This window comes from Echeneis naucrates, chromosome 2 (assembly GCF_900963305.1).
Source record: "Echeneis naucrates chromosome 2, fEcheNa1.1, whole genome shotgun sequence".
NCBI classification, from domain to species: domain Eukaryota; kingdom Metazoa; phylum Chordata; class Actinopteri; order Carangiformes; family Echeneidae; genus Echeneis; species Echeneis naucrates.
The window spans coordinates 3,858,565-3,881,522 of NC_042512.1; the positions used below are offsets into that span (position 1 = coordinate 3,858,565).

At 42.2% G+C, this 22,958-nt stretch overlaps 1 protein-coding gene and 11 non-coding genes across 12 annotated transcripts in view; 3 read left to right on the top strand and 9 right to left on the bottom strand.

Moving 5' to 3' along the window:
* LOC115057438 (NLR family CARD domain-containing protein 3-like) overlaps positions 1-5,733 on the bottom strand; it is a 217,258-nt gene extending 211,525 nt beyond the window's left edge. The window contains exons 1-7 of the mRNA XM_029524559.1: positions 5,623-5,733; positions 4,732-4,837; positions 4,414-4,529; positions 4,191-4,237; positions 3,451-3,658; positions 1,522-3,325; positions 1,241-1,414 (exon numbers count right to left, since the gene is read on the bottom strand). Coding sequence (XP_029380419.1) covers positions 1,241-1,414; positions 1,522-3,325; positions 3,451-3,658; positions 4,191-4,237; positions 4,414-4,529; positions 4,732-4,820 — 2,438 coding nt within the window. The 5' untranslated portion in view covers positions 4,821-4,837; positions 5,623-5,733. The remainder of the gene's footprint in view (positions 1-1,240; positions 1,415-1,521; positions 3,326-3,450; positions 3,659-4,190; positions 4,238-4,413; positions 4,530-4,731; positions 4,838-5,622) is intronic.
* Positions 5,734-9,085: 3,352 nt separating this feature from the next.
* On the top strand, positions 9,086-9,276 carry LOC115058045 (U2 spliceosomal RNA). Its single transcript, XR_003842015.1, has one exon. It is a non-coding gene; the product is annotated as a U2 spliceosomal RNA (small nuclear RNA).
* A 3,642-nt stretch (positions 9,277-12,918) lies between these two features.
* On the bottom strand, positions 12,919-12,992 carry trnat-agu (transfer RNA threonine (anticodon AGU)). Its single transcript has one exon. It is a non-coding gene; the product is annotated as a tRNA-Thr (tRNA).
* Positions 12,993-13,905: 913 nt separating this feature from the next.
* On the bottom strand, positions 13,906-13,977 carry trnaq-cug (transfer RNA glutamine (anticodon CUG)). Its single transcript has one exon. It is a non-coding gene; the product is annotated as a tRNA-Gln (tRNA).
* A 247-nt stretch (positions 13,978-14,224) lies between these two features.
* trnaw-cca (transfer RNA tryptophan (anticodon CCA)) lies at positions 14,225-14,296 on the bottom strand. The gene has a single exon. It is a non-coding gene; the product is annotated as a tRNA-Trp (tRNA).
* Positions 14,297-15,545: 1,249 nt separating this feature from the next.
* Positions 15,546-15,627, bottom strand: trnal-uag (transfer RNA leucine (anticodon UAG)). The gene has a single exon. It is a non-coding gene; the product is annotated as a tRNA-Leu (tRNA).
* A 3,180-nt stretch (positions 15,628-18,807) lies between these two features.
* On the top strand, positions 18,808-18,880 carry trnak-uuu (transfer RNA lysine (anticodon UUU)). The gene has a single exon. It is a non-coding gene; the product is annotated as a tRNA-Lys (tRNA).
* Positions 18,881-19,362: 482 nt separating this feature from the next.
* On the bottom strand, positions 19,363-19,434 carry trnaq-cug (transfer RNA glutamine (anticodon CUG)). Its single transcript has one exon. It is a non-coding gene; the product is annotated as a tRNA-Gln (tRNA).
* Positions 19,435-20,282: 848 nt separating this feature from the next.
* trnak-cuu (transfer RNA lysine (anticodon CUU)) lies at positions 20,283-20,355 on the bottom strand. The gene has a single exon. It is a non-coding gene; the product is annotated as a tRNA-Lys (tRNA).
* Positions 20,356-20,839: 484 nt separating this feature from the next.
* trnap-agg (transfer RNA proline (anticodon AGG)) lies at positions 20,840-20,911 on the top strand. Its single transcript has one exon. It is a non-coding gene; the product is annotated as a tRNA-Pro (tRNA).
* A 756-nt stretch (positions 20,912-21,667) lies between these two features.
* Positions 21,668-21,741, bottom strand: trnat-ugu (transfer RNA threonine (anticodon UGU)). Its single transcript has one exon. It is a non-coding gene; the product is annotated as a tRNA-Thr (tRNA).
* A 901-nt stretch (positions 21,742-22,642) lies between these two features.
* trnas-gcu (transfer RNA serine (anticodon GCU)) lies at positions 22,643-22,724 on the bottom strand. The gene has a single exon. It is a non-coding gene; the product is annotated as a tRNA-Ser (tRNA).
* Positions 22,725-22,958: the final 234 nt, after the last annotated feature.

Sequence of the window (22,958 nt, forward strand, 5' to 3'; positions counted from 1 at the left end):
ATCCAGTTAGAACATCAACAGTTACTGAACATGAGAGTCAAGATGTCAGCAATGTTCTGCTTTTTTTCTGCTGTGGAGTCAAAGATGACGGCTGATGGAGATCCACATCAATAAACACATGAAGTGTTGATCCTGAATGAAACTCATCTTTGTACTTCAGTCAGAAATGTAAAAATCTAGTGCAACATGAGCAGCTGAGTTTTCATGAATCAAAGTGAAAACACACTCACACTTCCTCAGACCAGGTCTCAGTCTCTGTGGTCCACCATGGTCCACCCTGGAGGAAGAAACAGAGTCAGGATCAACTTGATCCACCATCAAACATGAAGCAGAGTTCCTCAGAGCTGTCCAGACCTGAGAGTGTCCAGTCTCCAGTCTGGATCCTCCAGTCCAGCAGACAGAAGCTTCACTCCTGAGTCTCCTGGATGATTGTAGCTCAGGTCCAGTTCTCTCAGATGGGAGGGGTTGGAGCTGAGAGCTGAGGCCAGAGAAGAACAGCCTTCCTCTGAGACCAGACATCCTGACAGACTGAACACACACATCAAGAACACAAACAAAAACATGTTATATGAATAGGATGTCAGATGAAAGAACAATTGAATAAAAATGAGCAAAGGTTCACTTTCTACACTAGTAGAACATCATGTCATCTGCTCGAGTGTAGTTAAAATTAAGCAGGCAATAACTTAAGAACAGAAGTGATCAATAATAGATAATCAAGTCTTGCAGAAGGAACAACAAGCACTCGTGAGCTGCATGAATTAAACTAGCTGCCATGTTTTAAAGAATCAGCAGAACAAAGACACCCTTTGAAGGAAAACCCAGAGACAAACAACAGCAGAGAAACAACAGCTTAAACACAAACACACTGATTAAAGTAAACACACAGTTGCTGTCTCGGTTACACAAACACTGCATAGTGATGCTCTATGTTCAACCAGGTTCATTCATCCACAGAGCTTCATATCAGCAGTCCACTCAACCTCTGGTGTCTTTGAGCCCCTTAAATATTTTCCTGAATGAGAACTCCATCATCACAACTGTGACAGATGCCAAAAGCAGCAGAAAGGTTGTGTCCACCTCCCTAAAAGTAAATGATCCTCAGTGAATATGGAATTCACCACTGGAGGATTCAGCATTCACCATATGAAATATAACCACTTTCATTAGCGCAGCTATAATATAATGAAACGTCACAAGAATTAAAAAGAAAATTCTTGACAAAAACATGAACTCTGACCTGAGAGTTTCCAGCTCACAGTGTGGACTCTTCAGTCCAGCAGACAGCAGCTTCACTCCTGAATCCTGCAGGTTGTTGTTACTCAGGTCCAGATCTCTCAGACTAGAGGACTGGGAGCTGAGGACTGAGGACAGAGCTTCACAGCTTCTGTCTGAGAGGTTACAGTCACTCAGTCTGAGGAGGAATCAACAAAACAATATAAGTGATTAAAAAAAACTTGTTTTTTAATCTCAACTAAAGAAAAATATTTAGTTGCTCTAGATGGATTTATTTTCACTTACAGAACTTTGTTGGAGGCTTTGACCACTGGCAGCAGCCTCAGAAGAGCCTCCTCTGAAGCAGAGTATTTCTTCAGGTCAAACACGTCCAGATCTTTTTCTGATGACAGTAAGATGAAGACCAGAGCTGACCATTGAGCAGGAGACAGTTTATCTGTGGAGAGACGTCCTGATCTCAGGGACTGTTGGATCTCCTCCACCAGAGAACCATCATTCAGTTCATTCAGACAGTGAAACAGGTTGATACTTTTCTCTGGAGACAGATTCTCACTGATCTTTGTCTTGATGTACTGGACTGTTTCCTGATTGGTCTCTGAGCTACTTCCTGTCTGTGTCACCAGGCCTCGTAGGAGAGTTTGGTTGGTCTGCAGTGAAAGACCCAGAAGGAACCGGAGGAACAAGTCCAGGTGTCCATGTGGACTCTGTAAGGCCTCATCCACAGCACTCTGGTAGAGAATTAAAGGTTCAGGTTTGTTCCTGAACAGTTTTGACCACAGGGAGGTTGTTTGTTTTTCTGCCATCAGATTGACTCCAGAGTTGATGAAGGTCAGATGGACATGAAGAGCAGCCAGAAACTCCTGAACACTCAGATGGACGAAGCAGAAGACCTTGTCCTGGTACAGCCCTGTCTCCTCTTTGAAGATCTGTGTGAACACTCCTGAGTAAACTGATGCTGCTCTGATATCGATGCCACACTCTGTCAGGTCTGATTCATAGAAGATCAGGTTTCCTTTCTGCAGCTGCTCAAAAGCCACTTTTCCCAGAGACTCAATCATCTTCCTGGTCTCTGGACTCCAGTGTGGATCTGACTCAGCTCCTCCATCGTACTTGACCTTCTTCACTTTGGACTGAACCACCAGGAAGTGGATGTACATCTCAGTCAGGGTCTTGGGCAGCTCTCCTCCCTCTCTGGTCTTCAACACCTCCTCCAGAACTGTAGCAGTGATCCAGCAGAAGACTGGGATGTGGCACATGATGTGGAGGCTTCGTGAGGTCTTGATGTGGGAGATGATCCTGCTGGCCTGCTCCTCATGTCTGAACCTCTTCCTGAAGTACTCCTCCTTCTGGGGGTCATTGAACCCTCTGACCTCTGTCACCATGTCAACACACTGAGGAGGGATCTGATTGGCTGCTGCAGGTCGTGTGGTTATCCAGAGGCGAGCAGAGGGAAGCAGTTTCCCCCTGATGAGGTTTGTCAGCAGCACGTCCACTGAGGTGGACTCTGTAGGATCAGTCAGGACCTCAGTGTTGTGGAAGTCCAGAGGAAGTCGACACTCATCCAGACCGTCAAAGATGAACACAACCTGGAACTGATCAAAGCTGCACATTCCTGCTTCTTTGGTTTCAGTGAAGAAGAGATGAACAAGTTCCACCAAGCTGAACTTCTTCTCTTTCAGCACATTCAGCTCTCTGAAGGTGAAGGGGAATGTGAACTCTATGTCCTGGTTGGCTTTGTCTTCAGCCCAGTCCAGAGTGAACTTCTGTGTTAAGACGGTTTTCCCAATGCCAGCCACTCCCTTTGTCATCACTGTTCTGATTGGTTGGTCTCTTCCAGGTGGGGCTTTAAAGATGTCTTCTTGTCTGATGCTTGTTTCTGCTCTGTCCTGTTTCCTGGATGCTGTTTCAATCTGTCTGACCTCATGTTCCTCATTGACCTCTCCAGTCCCTCCCTCTGTGATGTAGAGCTCTGTGTAGATCTGATTCAGAAGGGTTGGGTTTCCTGCTTTAGAGATCCCCTCAAACACACACTGGAACTTCTTCTTCAGGCCAGATTTGAGTTTACGGTGACAAACTCGAGCATGACTTTCTGAATAAACAAAAAACAACTACGATTAAAAACTGTAAGTACGGATTTGAATATGATCATGTGTCTTTCTGTCTCCTGAGACTTCAGTAAATGTCTAATTGATCCATCATGTTAAATCCTCTTACTGCTCTGCAGACAGTCAGCCAGCTCCTCCTGCTTCATCCTCCTCAGGAAGTTCACTGTGATCTTCAGAAATGCCTCTCTGCTCCTCCTCTTCTCTTCATCCACCTCATCATCCTCATTCTTCATGAATTGTGGGTAATCTGGACTCAGACTCCTTTTCATTTTCTTCAGCTCGTTCTTCACATAACAGACGATGTTCTCCTCCAGCAGCTGGAACACAATAACATCCTGTGTAAAGTTCACTCTCAGTATAAACTGATGGATCAAAGCATCAGATCATCAGTCAGCAGAGTTCAACTTTAGCTGCTGCTGTATCATCTGCTGCCACGTCTCTTTCCAGAGCTACACAGAAAGATTCAGACCTGCTGACTTCACTAAACTAACTTCACTGGTGTAACTTACTAAGTTTGACTTTAGATTCTGACAACACAGAGATCCTGATCATCACATGAAGACCAAACTGATACAGCCCTTCAACACATCAACTCAGGAAGTGAAAATTCAGGGTCTGTCTCCAACAGACCCTATTCATACAGAACATATCTGTTGAGGCTGATGGATTATTGCTCTGTGGTGAACTACAACTCCCAGTCCTCTCCCACTCTCTCCCACCCCAAACCTGTTCAATCCCAATTCAACTCCTGTCTGTCACAGAGTAAAGCTCTACTGGTCTAAAGAGTGCAGCTTCAAACTCAAGTCTTTGTTGGTGTCTGTTGTAGTCACTGGATGAACATTTACACACCATAAATATGGAGTCCAGGTCTGTGTGATGATGTTTGTCAGACTGAACTCTGAGGAGAAAAGACACAAACACACAGTCTGTTCCAGGAGTTTTCTATGAACACCAGAGAAACTGATACACAAGCTTTGATACCTTTAATGAGTCAAACAACAACAAATGATCAGCTTTTACCTTTTTTCTTTGATAAAATCATCCATAGACCGATCACTCCTCACGGACACACAGCTGGATACGGCAGACTGTTGTCCTCCCTTGAAGTTTATAGTACGACCCATAGACCGATCACTCTTCATGGACACACAGCTCAGTTCAGGAGAATCTGGTCTTGACTTCCGGTTGCTAGAAGAAACATTCAGTAAAATAATCAACAACCAAGAAACTGAGCAGAAACTGATTAGATTAAATTAATATACTCAAATTTTAATTTGTATAGCCACAAATGATCCAGAATAATTTGTTTTATTAATTTTGTTAATTTAACTTAGAAGTGCAATAATAATAATAAAAATAACAACAATAACTCAAAATCTCCTCATCTCACCTCTGAGCTTTGGTCTGACTCTCATGTTCCCCACACAGAGTGGTTTGAGAGGGAGGGGCTCCCTCTTCTCTGTCCTCACACTGATTCATAGCTGAGCCTCTACCTGCTGGAAAAGTTACACAATCATCAACAAAAACAATGTCACTCTGAGCTCAACCGACAGATGGAGCAATCAGAAATATAGTTCTCTTTATTATTTCAAAATTTTCTTTACCATTTATGTACATTGGTTTATTATCATGAGTCTGAGGACAATATCATGTGATAAAGAGGAAAATGAGGAAATTAATACCACAAATAAAAGTCCAGGGGCTCCAGTCACTTAACTATTTGTTCTTTTTGTTTTTGCTACATCAACATTAAACTGACATCATTTCCCTCTTTACTGTCTTCAGTTTAGAAAACTGCACTTCCCTGTTTTTGTGGTTTCACTGTAAAAAAAAAAAAAAAAATCAGCAGAACTGAGACAATATTTTCAGGAGACACAGACCTTGATTATTAAATGGAATAAATCGGTGTCTTCATGGATGAAGGTGATAAACAATAAAAATTATTTCCCTGAAAAATGACTCGGTTCATCTTTGATCTGAAACCATGTGTGAACATTTCACATTAAATCAATCACAGTGTGGATAAAAACCATCAAACTGCTTTTGCTGGACAAAACTGGTCACATAAAACTGCTGCCTTTATTTCTCATTCTTTCTGTTTGTATTGGAGGAAAAATGAACCAGGAAACTAAGTCAAACAGAGTTCAGAGGCTTCTCAGCTGGTCAACCAGGTCTGAGGAAACTTTCAACAATAAACTTGGTTACAACCAATCTGCTGCCAAAAGTAACATGAAAATCAAAGATAAAAGTGATCTTGTTCAAAACATTTATAGATTCTCACCTGTTGAACTCCCTTCAGGTCCATTTACACACAGAAATTTGTGTACTCAGGAAACGTGTCACTGCTTGTTCTTTCTCATCAGTCTTGTCCCGTGTTTGATGTGAGGAAAAGTCACTTCCTCAACACTGAACCAATTTTCTTCCTCAAAATAGGAATCAGTCATGTGATGAACTTCTACACTGTCCAATAGTTAGAGAGAACTGAGTTCTTTGTCATCTTTAAACAGGGAGTTTGGATCAGAGATCATTGTTTTCTTCCTTTCTAGAGAATCACACTGAAAATCTGATGGAGCTCAACTTCACATTTAACCATTTGTTCAAATCTACATCAAGATATTAGACAGCATTTGAAAAGGAAAAGGGACACAGACACTCTATGGACATGATCGAGTGTTTAAGTGTAACACTTGTACAATGATAATAACTTTCACCCAGGTACCAGTGATTATATTGTACAATAACCACTGTAAAACAGAATATAGAGACAGTCTTGGATGAGTATCATCTTTCTGTACTGCTATGCTGACCGTCTTGGGCTTTACAACTGAGCTTGCTTCCTGCTACAACAAGACTACAGCGCCAAATAATCCAATAACCAATAATGAAATCATTACTGTCCTACAGTTTACAAATAATGCAACTATTACAGTTCTGCAGTTAAACAAATAATGTACTGATTACTGTTCTACAGTTAAAACTGTATTTATTTGTATAACTCGTTTAAACTAAGGATACTAACCATTTGTTGCATTAACGAGTTTACACAGCATTTGTGTACCTGATAAACTGCTCCTATTACTTCTTTAACACAGTGATTCTCAACCGGGGGTCCGCAGACCCCTAGTGGTCTGTGGTGTGATTGCAAGGGGTCCGTGAAAAGGGGTCCATGAAAATAAATCTCTTAAAAAGATCCTATGACATTTATTGTTTAAGTTAATCCGTGAGGCTGTTGATACAAAGTTAACAGTATCTGCATCCCTTTCAAGTTATGAGGGCATGAGACTTAATTATAGTCTTAATGATATATGATAATTATATGATATTCATTGAGGTTACATACTTTATGTTTTTGTTCTTGAAGAGTGCATAAAAAAACTGTTTTATGACATTCATATTTATGAAAGCTACTTATTACAATATCTGGAAGCTCAAGTTCAGGAGATGCTGCATAAATGTTTTCTTACATATTTCTGGAAATGGCATACTTTGTTACCTTATGCGTAGAAACTGCATAAGTATAAGTATATTATGTATAAGTATTTTTTTTGTTCTGGAAGTTGCTATAGAAAGCTCATATTTGCCTCGAAGAGTGAATAGATGCCAAAATGCTATTTAAAATGCAGTTTCTCTCTGTTTCTATCAAATTGGGTCCTCAGGGTCGATCTAAAACATGCAGGGGGTCCAGGACCCCAGAAAGGTTGAGAACCACTGGTTTAACATATCAGCTACTGAACATAGTATTTAGCTGCAACATGTATTTAACTGTTTATAATGGCTGCTTCCTGTTTACAAACCTCTGAATTTATTATTTATTCACATGATAACGATAAAAGTACAAAGTAAGGGAACTAGCATTACCCGCTACAGCGGGCACGACATGCTGTATTAGCAGCTGAGGCTAGCAGTAGTTAGCTGCCTTATTTATGGACGTTAACCACATTGTAAACACACACCACAACTTAAGAAATAAACTTAATATAACTGTATGAGGCGCTTTTGCACTTTGCTCACCTGTAGAACAGAAACAGAGACGGTCTTGGGTGAGTTTCGGCCTTCTGTGCTGCTTCCTGCTACAACAGGACTCCAGCGGCCGTCCGCCTCATTACAAAGCCGAGACTGACACCTTCTGACGCAAATGGGTGCTGATCTACAGTTACCTCAGGTGAAGGTGAGTGTTTTATCAGGGACACAGAGCGTTTTAAACTATATTAATGAGAAAAAATAATGCTGGGGGGGGGGGGCAAGTTAATTGCAAGAACTAATTAGAAATAATTCTGGACATAATCTGAACGAATAAAACGTCCAGGGTGCCGCACTGTTCTTACACACTGGATATTCCTTCACTGTCCCATCATGAGATTTGACTTTGGCTGGAAAATGTCAGGAGTTTTTCAGCAGCACTGATTTACAGGAAAACATGGAGAATGTCATTTATCACTTTCTCCAGTAATGTGTACAGTTTTCACTGTGCTGCTCCTGAATCAGTGATGCTGTTGAATGTGTGTGTCCCGCCCACACAATCAACACAATCAAATTGTGAACTGGAATTAGTTACATTTTTGTATTTTTTTTTTTTTTTCAAACATTGGACAACTTCCTCGCTAATTCACAATTACAAATATAAAATGCACTTCAATCATTTTATTTGCTTCAAATATGATTACAATTTTGCAATGATTTGCACATAAACCAGGGTTAGGGTTCGGAACCAGCCTTCTTTGTGTTGTTCTCTTCCTACTCTTGTCTGTCATGACAATACAGAATCGTTGTGTTTTGATAAGCTGTTAACTCGCAGAGTGCGGCTGCATTACTCTTGTCCAGACAGGGACTTCCAACATTTACGCCAGGTTTTCTCCTAAACCATAAAACTGAGTTAAAAACTAAATTGCCTATAATATCATTATAAATATGACACGGGAAATGATAATCACAATGTTTAAACCGACAAATTTACTTTTAGGTCTCGGCAATAATTTAGTGGAAGTGTGACGTAGTCACCAGATTTTCTCTGGTCTGGGGAGTATTGCTTGCTGAAAGTGGTGACGTCATTTAGTGCGTTTACATTCTTCCGATTCTGAGTGTTACATTTTACGTTACATTTGTCCTGTGTTACTTTGTACCGGCTCTCCCCAACGTGTTACTGCCATGTTAGATCTGAAATAAATTCATTGACGCTTTAAAATCATCGCGGTACTGATGATAATCCCGTTAGCCGGTCTATGACGTTTTCCATTGTATGTTAGCATTAAGCTAATATTGGGTTAAAGTATTTTTAATGCTATTTTAAATATATGAGTGTTCAGTGATTTGTGGTTTTATTCTGTGGATGACAAGGTTACTCTTTCATTTTATTATTCTCACTTTCGGTCTAAAAAAGCCGAGTCCAGTCGAGGAGAGCCGAATCTTCAGAGAATCCGTGCAGACAGGGGGGTTATTTTGATGGACACACCATGAGGCCAATCACATGAGAGGACAAACTGATGTTTTCACAATAATATTCAGCTGGTAAACTGACATAGATATGAAGTTTTACAGGTGACCAAGAAGAGACGTTTTCTTTGCTCTACAACGTAACTTTGTGAAAATAACATGTCTGTGGTTGTTTTCTGATCCCTCCTTCGTTTCTTCATGTCTTCTGTTTGTGTCTCTCTCTCGGAGTGATGTTGTTACTGAAGCCGACTCTGACCCCTCACTGAGCGGGTCGGTGCGGAGAAACACTCCGTTACCTCCGACAGCTGAGCGGTATCGCTTCTCGGCCTTTTGGCTAAGATCAAGTGTAGTATCTGTTCTTATCAGTTTAATATCTGATACGTCCCCTACCCGGGGACCATATATTAAATAGATTTTTGGAACAGGGAGATGGAATAGGGACTTGCTTCGTCCACTCCACGCATCGACCTGGTATTGCAGTATCTCCAGGAACGGTGCACTCCCTCTGTGTGTTCAATACAAGTCCTGTTCAGCTCAACATCACCTTAAACACATGATGTTGTCTTCATGTGTGTAACGCTGAGTGTACAGAGTGTTCATGTTCAGTTTATGGTTTTACAATCAGTGATGCATTCATGTAGAAACATCAGTTTAATGTTGCTGATTTCATCAGGTTATATTCTGCTGACCAGACTGAATCAATAAAGTTTTGTTTCAACACGTCATCGTTTAAATGTTGGTTGTATTTTGCATTTGTCAGCTGAATCCACAGAGTGACTGAAATGATGAAGTAAATCCAGGAAAGGAAAAACATTTGGCTCTGAATCTCAATGTAGATTTGAGCAAAGAGCTCCAGCTGAAGAAAACAATGCTGTCTGTTTCCAGATGATGAAGAACTCAGTTCTCAGTTGATGCTCAGTTATCTCCATCTAGTGGACAGATGGTAGAAGTTGATTCCTGAAAAGAGGAAGTGACTTTTCCTCAGATCAAACTGTTGAAGGAGAACGAGCAGCTTCTTCCTCACTGACTCACTCAACCTCTGTCTCCTGGGTTTGGATTTAGGTCTGGGTCTGGGTCTGGGTCTAAGACCAGGTGGGCCTGCTCAGAGTCTCTGTGTTGGATGTGAGATGCTGAAATCTCTGAACACCATGACACAGATAATATCAGTCTGATGTGTCATCTGTAATCCAGATGTTGTCAGCAACAAACAGATGTTCCTGACAGAAGCTGTGCTGATTCACTTCAACCAGCACATGAGCCTCTTTCTCAGGAGACACACAGAAAAAAATAAGATTTTCTATTCCAACGATACACGTGGTGTCCTTGTGTATGAATTAATGTTTCACTAATGCAGATCTTTCAGAACAACATCAACAACTAATAACTCCACAACGAACTTTGTGACATCACTGGAGATCAAAGGCATTTCCTGTCTTTCATTGATCTCCAACATGACACAGATGAATACGTCACACTATCTCACGTTCGCTTCAAACGGTTGAGCGCATGCGCAGAGAGACGCACAAAAATGTCCCTGGACTGATGATTGTAACTTTGTGTTATTTTTGTATCTGATAAGTTAAGGACCATAAACTTTCTATAAAAGTGGATGTGCTGGTTAAAAAGAACTGAGACTTCCACCTGCAGTCTATCTAATGACCACCAGGGGGTTCCACTGGTTGGAAAATGAAGTCAGAGTGTAAGCATTTAAAGCTCCTTGATGGTGACGCATGTCTCAGAGACAGGTGGGGTCGTCGTTAGTATAGTGGACAGTTACGCAGAAGCTCAGTGGTAGAGCATTTGTCTCTGAGTGTCCCCTGCCAAACTGCAATTTTGAACAAGGGTCAGTGTTTAAGTCCCACCTGCCCCAACAAAATGCTGGAAAAATACGCCCGTCTTAAAATTTTCAAATGAAAAGTCTCCATCTGATGTTCTTTTAATTTAGACTCCATGCAGGCTGTTAATGATTACTTTGTTGGTGTGTGGCTGTTTTGAATGTCAGATCTTTGTTGTCCATAAAGAAAGGCTTTAATAAAGATCAGAATGAAAAGGAACATTTCCTCCAGTTTGTCACGCCCCACCTGTCATGTCTCTATTCCCCACCAGTGGGGTGGAGCCCACACTTTAAGAACGGAGGCCCTATAAGCATCCAACAGCATCACTGAGTCAGGAGCAGCACAGAGACAACTGTACACATTAGTGGAGAAAGTGATAAATGACATTCTGCATCTATTTGAGTCAGTGAGGAAACGTGAAGAGAAGAAGCTGCTCGTTCTCCTTCAACAGTTTGATCTGAGGAAAAGTCACTTCCTCTTTTCAGGAATCAACTTCTACCATCTGTCTACTAGATGGAGATAACTGAGCATCAACGTAAAAACCCTCCGTTCTTCCATGTGTGAACTATAATACCAGTGAGTTAAAGGAAGTACGTCTCTGGGTGGGCTCGAACCACCATCCTTTCGGTTAACAGCCATGGAGCACCAGTGAGTGCTCTCATCCTCTTAGAGTCCTAACAACAGCACTCAGCTGTGTCATATTTTAAGGCTGTGCAGATTACAGAGATTCTCAAACATGCTGCATCTCTCCCCAAATGGGAAACTTGGTCCATGAAAAAAAAAACTGTTGCTGGCAGGATTTGAACCTGCACAGGGATTTCTAGTCCATCGCCTTAACCACTCGGCCACAACACCCACACGCAGGAAAGCTCCCATGACTCAACATTTTCCAGCCTGGATAGTTTCCTCCTCAACTGTTACCAAACTGTTACCTTAACAGGTGAAGGTTCATTCTGATGAAATGAACTGTTTCTACACAAGCTGCATGAATGTGACACAGAGCTCATGTTTAAAGTATTTTTCTTCAGTACTCTTATTGTGTATGGAGCTCTGACTGTTGACATAAGTGCAGGTGACCTAAATTCAGCAGCATCATCAATATCCTCATCTCATCCAAAAGGCTTCATCAGACAGATCAGTGTTGAATGAGCTCAGAAGCTATCTGGTTAGCTAATGCTGCCAGACCATGCAGGGGATGTAGGTCAGTGGTAGAACATGCACTTCCCATGTGTAAGTGTTTCCTATCTACAACATCTTACATTATAAATGAGGCACTGCTGGGCTTTGAACCCAGGATCTCCTGTTTATGAGACAGGCGCTTTGACCAGCTAAGCCACAGAACCACTCTGAAGTACATCTATATACAGAGGATCTGGTGATGGAAGTGTAATGTGTATACTGCAGCTGAGGTTGATGGTAAAGTGGTTTGTTTTAATGTCGGACTCTGCATCTACCTGAACCTGTTTGACTGCAGATGTGCATTTTCATTTGGACCCCAGGAAGAGTAGCTGCTGCCTCAGTGACAGCTAACGGGGATCCTAACAAGTGATAAACAATAAACAGACATTTCCAACCGTCATCAAAATGTATTCTTTAATTAAATGTTCCAGAGCTCAGACTGTTGGTACACAAACAAAGAAAGGCATACTTGTGGATTCACAAGATTATATCAGGATCTGACCTTTTCCTGTTCCATCAGTAACCATCAAAGGAGATGCTGATTTTATGATGTCACAAAGGTTCTAATGACATCAAAGAGATCAAAGACTCCTCCCACTTTTTTCTCATGACCTCCACCATAGAGTGCTGACTGCTGCAATAATTCTGCCTTTAATAGAAGTTTAGGAACATTTAATTAAAGAATACATTTTGATGATGATTGGAAATGGCTGTAGAGTCCTACATTAAAACATCTGAAAAAATCCTTCTATCTTCCACGAGAAAATGGCGTCTTTGACAGCCTTTTGGACACACAACCAGTCAGCGTGACGTATCCGCCCTCGCAATATTTCATGGTGTGGTTGAAAGAGGAGGGAGAATATTGGAAATGTAGGTCAAAGAAACCTGAGCTTGAACCTCACTCAGGTACTACTTCCAAACCCAGGACCTTTAGATCCGGTGTTCCTGTATGATAAATGTGCTATACACCTAAGCGAGAATCATACCCCTAGACCAACAAGCCTTTTACAAAGAGAGACATGGAGAGTGTGACAGTTAACTGACTGGTCAGAGAGAGTGCTGTGTCTTTTTAATGGAACTTATGCAGAGGAAGTTACATGAGTTTAACTCAACAACATTAAACTTCATCAAAGAGGCACTGCTGGGATTTGAACCCAGGATCTCCTGTTTACTAGACAGGCGCTTTGACCAACTAAGCCACAGCACCACACATTCTGTGAAGTCGGGGAAGTTGAATGGTGGCACGCTGTGTTGCGCTTTGTTGAGCTAAAGATACAAATAAAATTATCTAAATTAGCTTTATTTTCAAATGCTTGTGTGGTGCGACTGCTCTTGTTCTTTCTGTACCTCAAAACGTTTTACATCTGAATCAAATGTAAACACAAAGGCTGCCCCACTGTCACCATTCAGAGCAGCTGTGAAGATTATTGATACAAATACATACTAAGCCAGCAGCCTACCCATTGAGCTAACTCCGCTGTGCTAACATGCTAGCGTGCGCAGGGAGTGTCAAATGCCACTCATGTGCATGAATTCACATGCACACACACACACAACTTCATGTTGAGGAGTTTGGTCTCTGGTCATCTACTTCTTTTTTACATGTTCATTTTGGAATACATTTTCAGTGCCCAGTTTTATTTTCACTGCAGTTACTCATGTTAACCACTCTGAGACAGTTTTAACAGCTAAAGAGTTTAATCATCACATCACAGGAGTACATCCAGATTACATCTTTTGTTCACACTTAGTCAACACATTTTCTGCCATGCTGATGATACCCTTCCTGTCACTGACCATTTTGAAATCTTGAATTCAGAAATCCATCCCTAAGACTTCCCTCTCCTTAGTACAGCACAAATTTACAGTTTCAGTAGAGATGAAAGGAAAGCAGCTTCTGTCAGCAGTGGGATTTGAACCCACACCTCCAGGGGAGACTGCAACTTGAACGCAGCACCTTAGACCGCTCGGCCTTTCTGACGACAGATGCTGAAAAAATTTATAGAAAAATTTGCCCATCAAAGTGAGTCCACAATACACAATGAATGCCTGATTAGATCTCATGGAGGTTCAAAATTTGCACTTCCTCACATGTGTAGAGCGTTTCACTGGTAAGATTCAGGTTCCACAGAGATTTGAACTCGGATCACTGGATTCAGAGTCCAGAGTGCTAACCATTACACCATGGAACCCTGGTGGCATGTGCTTATGCAGATGTGAATGGAATTTTAGTCCTTTAAAAGTGTGGGAAGTCAAAGGTCGACCAAAATACCTTTGTCCCAAAACTGACACACAAATCAGAACCACTCACTGATGATCAGTTAGCATTATCAGGGCAGGCATAGGGGCACACCTTTAGTTCCACTTCCAGATCATGGAAGCAATAATGAGAAGTTATTTCAGCTGTGTGCTTACCAACAGTGCAGAGAATAGATGATCTGACCCTGACGTGATTTGAACACGCAACCTTCTGATCTGGAGTCAGACGCGCTACCATTGCGCCACAGAGTCTTCCTGTGTGCTGGGTACTGATCTAAAGATAAACAAGGCTAATCAGTTAATCAGTAGCCTGCAGGGCGGGGAAGTTGTCAGCGTCTCCACACCACTTTGGTGGTGTAAACTGATGTGAAAGCGCACATCGCTCTGCAGCTCTCAACAGCGGGTGCTGCCGTGAGCAACAACCACTTTGTCTTGTCCAGAAACTGCAAGCAAAAGCTGGAATACAGGAAGTGATGAGCAGGAACTCCACTGAGAGTGAAGCACTGCTGGGGTTTGAATGCAACATGTCCTGTTTACAAGACAAGACTTATTGATACTAATACATACTAAGCCAGCAGCCTGCACATTGAGCTAATTCCGCTGTGCTAACATGCTAGCGTGCGCAGCTCACTTGGGAGAGCGTTAGACTGAAGATGTAAAGGCCCCTGGTTTTTGGCATCAGAGGAAAGAAAAGCAGCTCCTGTCAGAAGTGGGATTTGAACCCACAACACCAGCGGAGACTGCAACCTGAACGCGGCACAACGACTGCCTGATTAGATCGCATGGAAGCTGTAGAGTGGACAAACAGGAGTTTTAGTGTTTCACTGGTAAGATTCAGATTTGAACTCAGATCGCTGGATTCAGAGTCCAGAGTGCTAACCATTACACCATTACACCATGGAACCCTGCAGGCATATGCTCATTATACAAACAAACAAATTCCGAGATCATTCAAGAAGGACTTGAAGAAGCCTAGTCAAGAGTTAGACTCATGTTTATATTCCTGCGTTCTCAAAAGGACACAATGATATTTACCATTTCTTCATCTTCAGCCTGAGTATCAACTGCAGCTACAGAAGAGGAAGTAGAAGGCAGAGGGCTGGACGCCAGTGTGGATGTGCTGGGGGCATGAAGGACCTCCAGCACTGTGGGATCATCTTCCTCCATGTCATCCTAACTCAGATCACACCAGTCAGAGACACTATTGATTCTTTTCTGCATGAGTGTTTCTCTTTGGGGTTGTCCTGTTTGCAATTTTGACAAAATATTTTATTTGTTTCTTGAGATCAGCTAAATTCACAAATTTGCCATCAACATTTCCTGAACTGAAGCACAGACTTGTGATGTGAGATGTGGTTGGAATTGAAACTTTCTGCTGAGTCTTTCTTGAGTCTGTTACCTCAGACCACTGAGCCATCCTGACACGTGTCCAGCTGCCAGTCTCTGGCAGAAAAGTTAATGCTAGCTTTGATAGGACAGTGTCAGCTCAGAGTGCAAAGCTTGGCAGTGGTGGGATTCGAACCCACGCCTCTGAAGAGACTGGAGCCTAAATCCAGCACCTTCGACCGCTCGGCCACACTACCACATGTCATCCCTAGCTTGCCTGCAATAATGCCACATGTTTCTGACCCCTGAAAATTGCATCGAAATGTTTTGAGCAGAGAATGGCAGAAAGATGTCCTTGAAACGTCCTGGACACACAACCCTAACTCCTAACCCTTGATTGTCAAGCAATCATATTCCCATTTTATGCAGATTTTTCATCCACAAAAAGTTGTCAGGAGTGGGGTTCAAACCCACGCCTCTATTCAGAGACCAGAATTCCCTGCTTCACAGGAAGTAGCGTAACTTAAGTCTGGCGCCTTAGACCACTCGGCCATCCTGATATGTGCCCAGCAGCCAGTCTCTGATGGCGAAACAGAAAAGTTAATGCTAGCTCATCCTTTCTTTATGGACTACAAAGATCTGACGTCCAAAAATTCAAAAACACCCACAAATAATCATTCCTGTATTACAACTTTTACCTGAGTTCAGCAGATGGAAATTCGGTTGACCGCTTTGTACAGGAGATAAACTTTGGTAAGAGTCATGATATTGGCGACATAACACAAAGGCCTCATCGGGGATTTGAACCTGCGATCTCTTGCATTCTCAGCGAGAACCATACCCCTAGAACAACGAGCCATTAGCTCCAACTACACACTTTTTCTGAGGGGGAGAACTTTCAGGTCATCAAAGATCTCACACAGAGCATAGATCATACACTACAACATTTATAGTTCAGTCAGAGAACCAAATCTGCAGGACAACCACAAGAAATTACAGAAAAACCACCAATCAGGACTATTCATCAACAACAGCATGATGTTCCCTCTGTTCCTCAAAGGGACTTCACCAAGATTGAAACCTGCCATGTCCAGCTGTCTCTGATCACTAACATCATTGGCTGGATCTCATATCAATCAGATATTTCTTTATTTGGACCATGTGCTTTGACCATCAGGGGACAGTTTGTTCTGTAACATTGCTCACAATATTTAAACAAAAAGCCCCATATGTATTCCAAAGCAGCCCAATTTCCATCTTGCGAAACCCAATTTCGTCAAAAGAAGCCCAACCTGGCAACAAATTAGAGCAGTTTAAACAGAATTATCACATAATTTGTCCCTCACTTGTCTCTGTGACACAATTATCAATGTGTTCAGCTGTTCACTGAAAGGATGGTGGTTTGAGCCCACCCAGGGACGTGCTTTGTCTTATCCACTGGAACTTTAGTCGACACATGGAAGATTTGATCTGGAGAAGGTGTATGACCGGGTTCACAGGGATGTTCTGGAGTATGGAGCCATCCCATCACGATATGACAATAAGCTTCCCTTTCCCCGAGACAACTACAGGGTGTAACAGATGTACAGCTGTGGTGAGGACGGGTTACAGGTCCGTAGCTGGAGGACTTTGGCACCATCGGCCTGAGATCTACAGGATTTTGGGATCTCAGGAAGGAAAACAAACGTAAAACATAAAGTTAAATTGTAGACACACAGTTAAACTGCAATGGCCGGGAATCGAACCCGGGTCAACTGCTTGGAAGTTCACTATACCACCATTGCATGGAAATGGCCAAAATCACAGGCCTTTTGTATGACTCAGAGTTTATTGAACCTCCTACCTGGAATACCCTGCAGGTGCATGATAACATATTTATGTCATGGGGTCAGTAAAGAAAGGCATTTTCCCTGACTGGGAATTGAACTCAGGCTGCACAACCATTTTTATGGACTGAATTTCCATCAAAGGCTCACATACTGAATTAGAACGCTGTCAGTGGAAAGAATAGTTTAGCTCTGACTTTTGATTGCACATCCGGTGCCAGTAGATGCATCTGTGAGGGTACCGACTGAGACTTCAGGTGCATGATAAGTTTAATCAATGACCTGTATTCAAAGCCATTTTCCCTGTCACCCACATGTATACTCAGGTAAAGTATGATATAATTACTCACCCTGGCTTCAGTGAGAATGTGGTCAAACTTCATTCCAACAGCCACGCGCCCCCTCTTTGCAGGGAGGATTCTGGGGGTCAAGGGTGTATCTGTTGTCCATTGCAACACAGACAGATACAGACAAAAAAAATAAACAAACAAAATGATCCAGACAAACAGTTGGACAAACAAACATGTTTGTTAAAAATGTTCTAATATGTTTATGACGCCACCGTAAACATTACTGTCTTAGTGTATGATAAATGGAAACATGTTGAACTCAAAGCATCTCATAAACGCGGTGTGTAACATTTTGAATGCCATTAAAGTCTTGCTGCTAATGGCTCGTTGGTCTCGGATGATTCTTGCTGAGGGTGCGAGAGGTCACAATCACAAGTCCCTGACTGCCAGGGTTCTTACTGAGGTCTGTCTTCTGTAAAAGGAGGTCAATCACCACGTCTTTCTGCTAAACACAGCACCAACCACTGAAATACAGTTTCTCTTCTCCAGATGCTGCAGGTAAAGTTTTTAATACAGGAATTGATGTTTTTCCTCAGTTTGTTTAATTGATGTGCAGGAACTCCACTGAGAGCGAAGCACTGGTGGGGTTTGACTGCAGGATGTCCTGTGACACAGACCAGCAACGTTGACCAAAGATAGAACATCTTTAGTGCAGAAGGGCCAACGATACATGAGGGGAGAAAGATGTGCGGCATTAATGACCTGGCACACCACTTTTGTCATTCAGTTTGTCATTCATTTACAATCACTTGGAGCACATTCAAAGAAACCTGTTCAAGTTCTAGCCAGTTCTACCAGACCAGCATTATTCACATGTAAAGTGAGTCCAGTTCCTTTTAGGTTTGAACTCTTTTTTCTTTGAGCTGAAGCAATCACCGTCAGGAAGTGCACCACAGAAGAGTCACATGGAGGTTTAAGTCAACGTCTGAGGAACCAGCTGAGAAACAAAACCAAAAGAGTCAAAAAGCAAATATTCTGTTATTTTTAATTGAACAGACTGGATCAGGTTCTTTATTTATTTATTTAAGGGGTCCTGGATTCTTGCTTGGAGCTCTGTAGACCTCCTTTGGACCCGGTCTTTGGGGGAAGCTGGGTTGGCTCTTCTGGTTCCCCAGAGAGGGGCAGAGGGTACTCTGGGGAGTAGTTCAGAAAACAGCCGAACACGCTGACCGATTGCAACCCCTGGCTGGGACAGGGCTGTTTGTTTGAGTCAAGCTGAAATAATTAATTTAATTTCATCTGAATTATGCACCTGTCAGAAGCCTGAGTAGCTCAGTCGGTAGAGCATCAGACTTTTAATCTGAGGGTCCAGGGTTCAAGTCCCTGTTCAGGTGATGCAGCTTCTTGACCTACATTTCCAACTTTCTCGGAGAGGAGAGGATGAGCACGTTTCACTGTAAATGTAACAGCTGCAGCAGCAAAGGAGAAACAGCATGAGAAGAAATTACTACCTAAGTCAACGTATAAGTTTGGATGTACTCTTCAATTGATTTTACATTTAACTTTAAGAGATCGTAGTTTACAGTTATAAATATAAATGGGGATAAAATCAGATTTTCATTTCATTTCAAAACTCTCGAGTGGTGAATGCACAACTTCCTGAACTTGTTTTCAGAAATGCTCCTTTTCTTTCAGCTCACTTCTAAAATTAATTTTATTTTACATTTTCTTGCTGAAGATAAAGCAGAGAGGAGGCTTCATCAGACACTTTGCATGCATTCATACGTGTAGAGTGGACAAAAGGAGGTTGTTTCCATTTTCAAAGGACAGAGTGGCAATATTTTGACAGGACTCTCAGTGTTTTATTGTCAGAATCAGGTTCCACCGAGACTTGAACTCGGATCGCTGGATTCAGAGTCCAGAGTGCTAACCATTACACCATGGAACCATGCAGGCATGAGCATGTGTTCATGCAGAAGAGAAAGGAATTTTAGTCTTTTAAAAGTGTGGGCGGTCAAAAGTCGACCAAAATACCAGTCTCTCCTGGAGGCGTGGGTTCAAATCCCACTTCTGACAGAAACCACTTTCATTTCACCTCTACTGCAGCAAGGTGTGTTTTTTGAGGACAAAGTTGTTTTGGTCTATTCTTAAAAGACCAAAATTCCTTTGACATGTCGAAATATTGCTACTCAGTCCTTCGAAAATATGTTCACACCAAATAACACACACCTGCCAAATGGGAGGCCTGGGTTCAATTCCCAACCGATGCAAAGGAACCAATTGCCAACATCCAACATATGTAAAAATTGTCCTGTTCACCTCACACACTAAAGGTCTCTGGATAGAAGCTGTTAGGAAACAACTTTATTCTCCTTGTTTATCCACAGAGGAAGTGAAGTCACACACCACATGATGTTTCTCTTTCCTGCTCCTCGTTAATATAGTGGACAGTATCTCTGCCTGTCACACAGAAGACTTCAAACCTTCAAACTACTGATGCAACGATATGAAATGTTTCCCCAATACTGTTATCAATATCTGTTAAAAATATTTTCCCTGACCGGGAATCAAACCCTGGCCGCGGCGGTGAGAGCGTCGAATCCTAGCCACTAGACCTAGCCACGTCTACCGCTGGGTGCATGTTATTCACATGTTCAAATTCAAATAATACAATAAAAATTCAACTCCCAGCACTTCCTTGTTGCTCAGGTCAATATTTCATGTGGTTGTGGTTGAAAGACGAGGCAGAATATTGGAAATGTAACTTTCGGTCTAAAAAAAAAAAAAACTGCTTATCTCTCAACGTGGGGCTTGAACCCACGACCCTGAGATTAAGAGTCTCATGCTCTACCGACTGAGCTAGCCAGGCTGCTAGAGACGCGACACATCCTCCAAAAAAATCGCCAAAAATCATTTCAAAATAAAAGCCGGTTTAGATTATTTTATTTGTATCTTTAGCTCAGATGTAGCAAAGCACAACAATGCTGTCGATAAGGATCTTTCCCATTTGGGTTACTTGAAGTGATGGTGGCCACTGATGCAACACTCCGTAGCAGCACCACTCTGATGTACAGGGATGTATTTTGGATCTGAAAATACCCCCAACATACGTGGCTGACCATCATGACTCTTACCAAAGTTTCTTTAGCATATAATAAACTGTCACATTAACTGTCACATGAATATGCTGTGTGTAAATAATGAAAAAAAAAGGAAAAAAAAAACAAAAACGCCACAAATGTTCCATCAGTAACCATCAAAGGAGATGCTGATTCTGTGATGTCACAAAGGCTCTAATGACATCAAAGAGATGAAAGACTCCTCCCACTTTTTTGTCATGAACTTTGCAGTCAGGCTCGTTGGTCTAGGGGTATGATTCTCGCTTAGGGTGCGAGAGGTCCCGGGTTCAAATCCCGGACGAGCCCATTTGTTGCCTTTCAATCAATAAGGGTGCTAACTGTTACACTACGGAGCTGTGTGAGATATCTAGAGAGAATTGGACCTTTTGTTCACAGGGAGACAAAAAATGCCCGAATTAGCTGATTAGTTTTCATTGACTGGAGCCTTAATCCAGCGCCATGGACCGCTCGGCCACACTACCACTGGATAGGTGTCTAAATTTATGCTGTATGTTCACCACCGACAGTGAAGGCTTCAAATCCAGTTCAGTTCATATCGTTCCAGTTTTGTTGTTGCTTCTGTCTGCAGAACTCAAAGGTATCTGGCAGGACCATGATTGTCTTTTGAGCTTCATTAACAGAGTGCACTCTACTGTGGAGGTCATGACAAAAAAGTGGGAGGAGTCTTTGATCTCTTTGATGTCATTAGAACCTTTGTGACATCACAGAATCAGCATCTCCTTGGATGGTTCCTGGGGCTCACTGCATCATCTGCTATTGAGAGCTGCAGAACGATGTGCACTTTCACGTCAGTTTGCAGACTCCGCCCACTGTGAGCCCCCCAGCCTGCATCAGAAAGGAGCAGCTTTTCTACTCAGAGTCTCTCCCAGATGACTGAGCTCCTCAGAAACCTTTCTAACAGTTCATAAAGTACTTTGCAGTTTAAACATAACAGCTGAAAAAGAGGACATTTCACTTCTAAATCCCTTCTGATAGTCAGCAGGAGCTTCACTTGGACTTTGCTCACACTCCTTTTTTAAACAATACTTAACATTAAGAATGAGGCACTGCTGGGATTTGAACCCAGGATCTCCTGTTTACAAGACAGGCGCTTTGACCAGCTAAGCCACAGCACCACACTCTTAGCTGTAGGATGTGATGATGGAATTGTAATGTGCATGCTACAGTTGGGTTGGATGATAAAGGGGTGGAGTTTCTTTTTGTATTGTTTTAAAGCCAGCTCTGCCTGGATACAACAGTGGTCAGGGCTGTATGATGTATGTTTATACTGAAACCCTGACAGCTCTCCTCCATCTCCCTCTTTTACTTACTCTGGGTTCCAGGCCTTGTTGGTGCAGCAGGCAGCACGTCAGTCTCATAATCTGAAGGGTTAGGGTTACCGCCAGTAAAGGGACTAATGTTCATTGTATGCTGATGATACCTCATCCTAAGTATCCCACAAAGTCATGACTCCTGCCAAATCATGAAATTTTCTTCCTCCAAACACAGTACAAACTATAAAGATTTTGTCACCCCTCTTTCTCTTGTCAGCATGAATTTAGCCATCCACCCAGTGGTAGTGTGGCCGAGCGGTCCAAGGTGCTGGATTAAGGCTCCAGTCTCTTCGGAGGCGCCCCTTAGCAGAGGATGGTTTCCATCATCCACCTCTGGTTCTGACTTGTGTGGTGTTTTGTTTTGATGAACCTCATTATTTACACACAGCACATTCAGGACATTAATGTGACAGTTTATTTTCCTTTGTTATTTGTCACAGTGGACTTGGCTCATCATATTTTGCTGACTAACTGGTATTGGAGTTGTAAGCTCCTTATTTTGGCCTTCTCTTGTTGCCGTATCTCCAAAGAGTCTTGTGTAGAAAAAACTGAAAGATCTGACAATGTTTTTGAAAGCAGATGCAGTATATCCAGATAACCTTTGAATTAACCTTCAACAGGTTTCAAACACATTTAGAGATCATTCACGATGGACCTAAAGTCAGACATTTTGGATAATTCTGCCAACAGACTAAAGCGACACCGACGAGGATGGGATTCGAACCCACGCGTGCAGAGCACAATGGATTAGCAGTCCATCTCCTTCACCACTCGGCCACCTCGTCATGTTTGCAAGCAGCTGAAGATGTGGTCTGAACACGGTCTGGTCTTTAGCCTCAATTAACTGTTAGTACAAACTGTTTGTAAATGTTAGCACCTTGAAACTTCCGACATAGCTTTTTATCTCTCATTTCAGCATTAAGAAGCAATGCCTGCTATAAAAGGCATTCACGTGGAAGACCTAGAGCCCGTGATGTGTTTCACTAACAGCTCAGTCATCACACTCAACTGATGTTGTA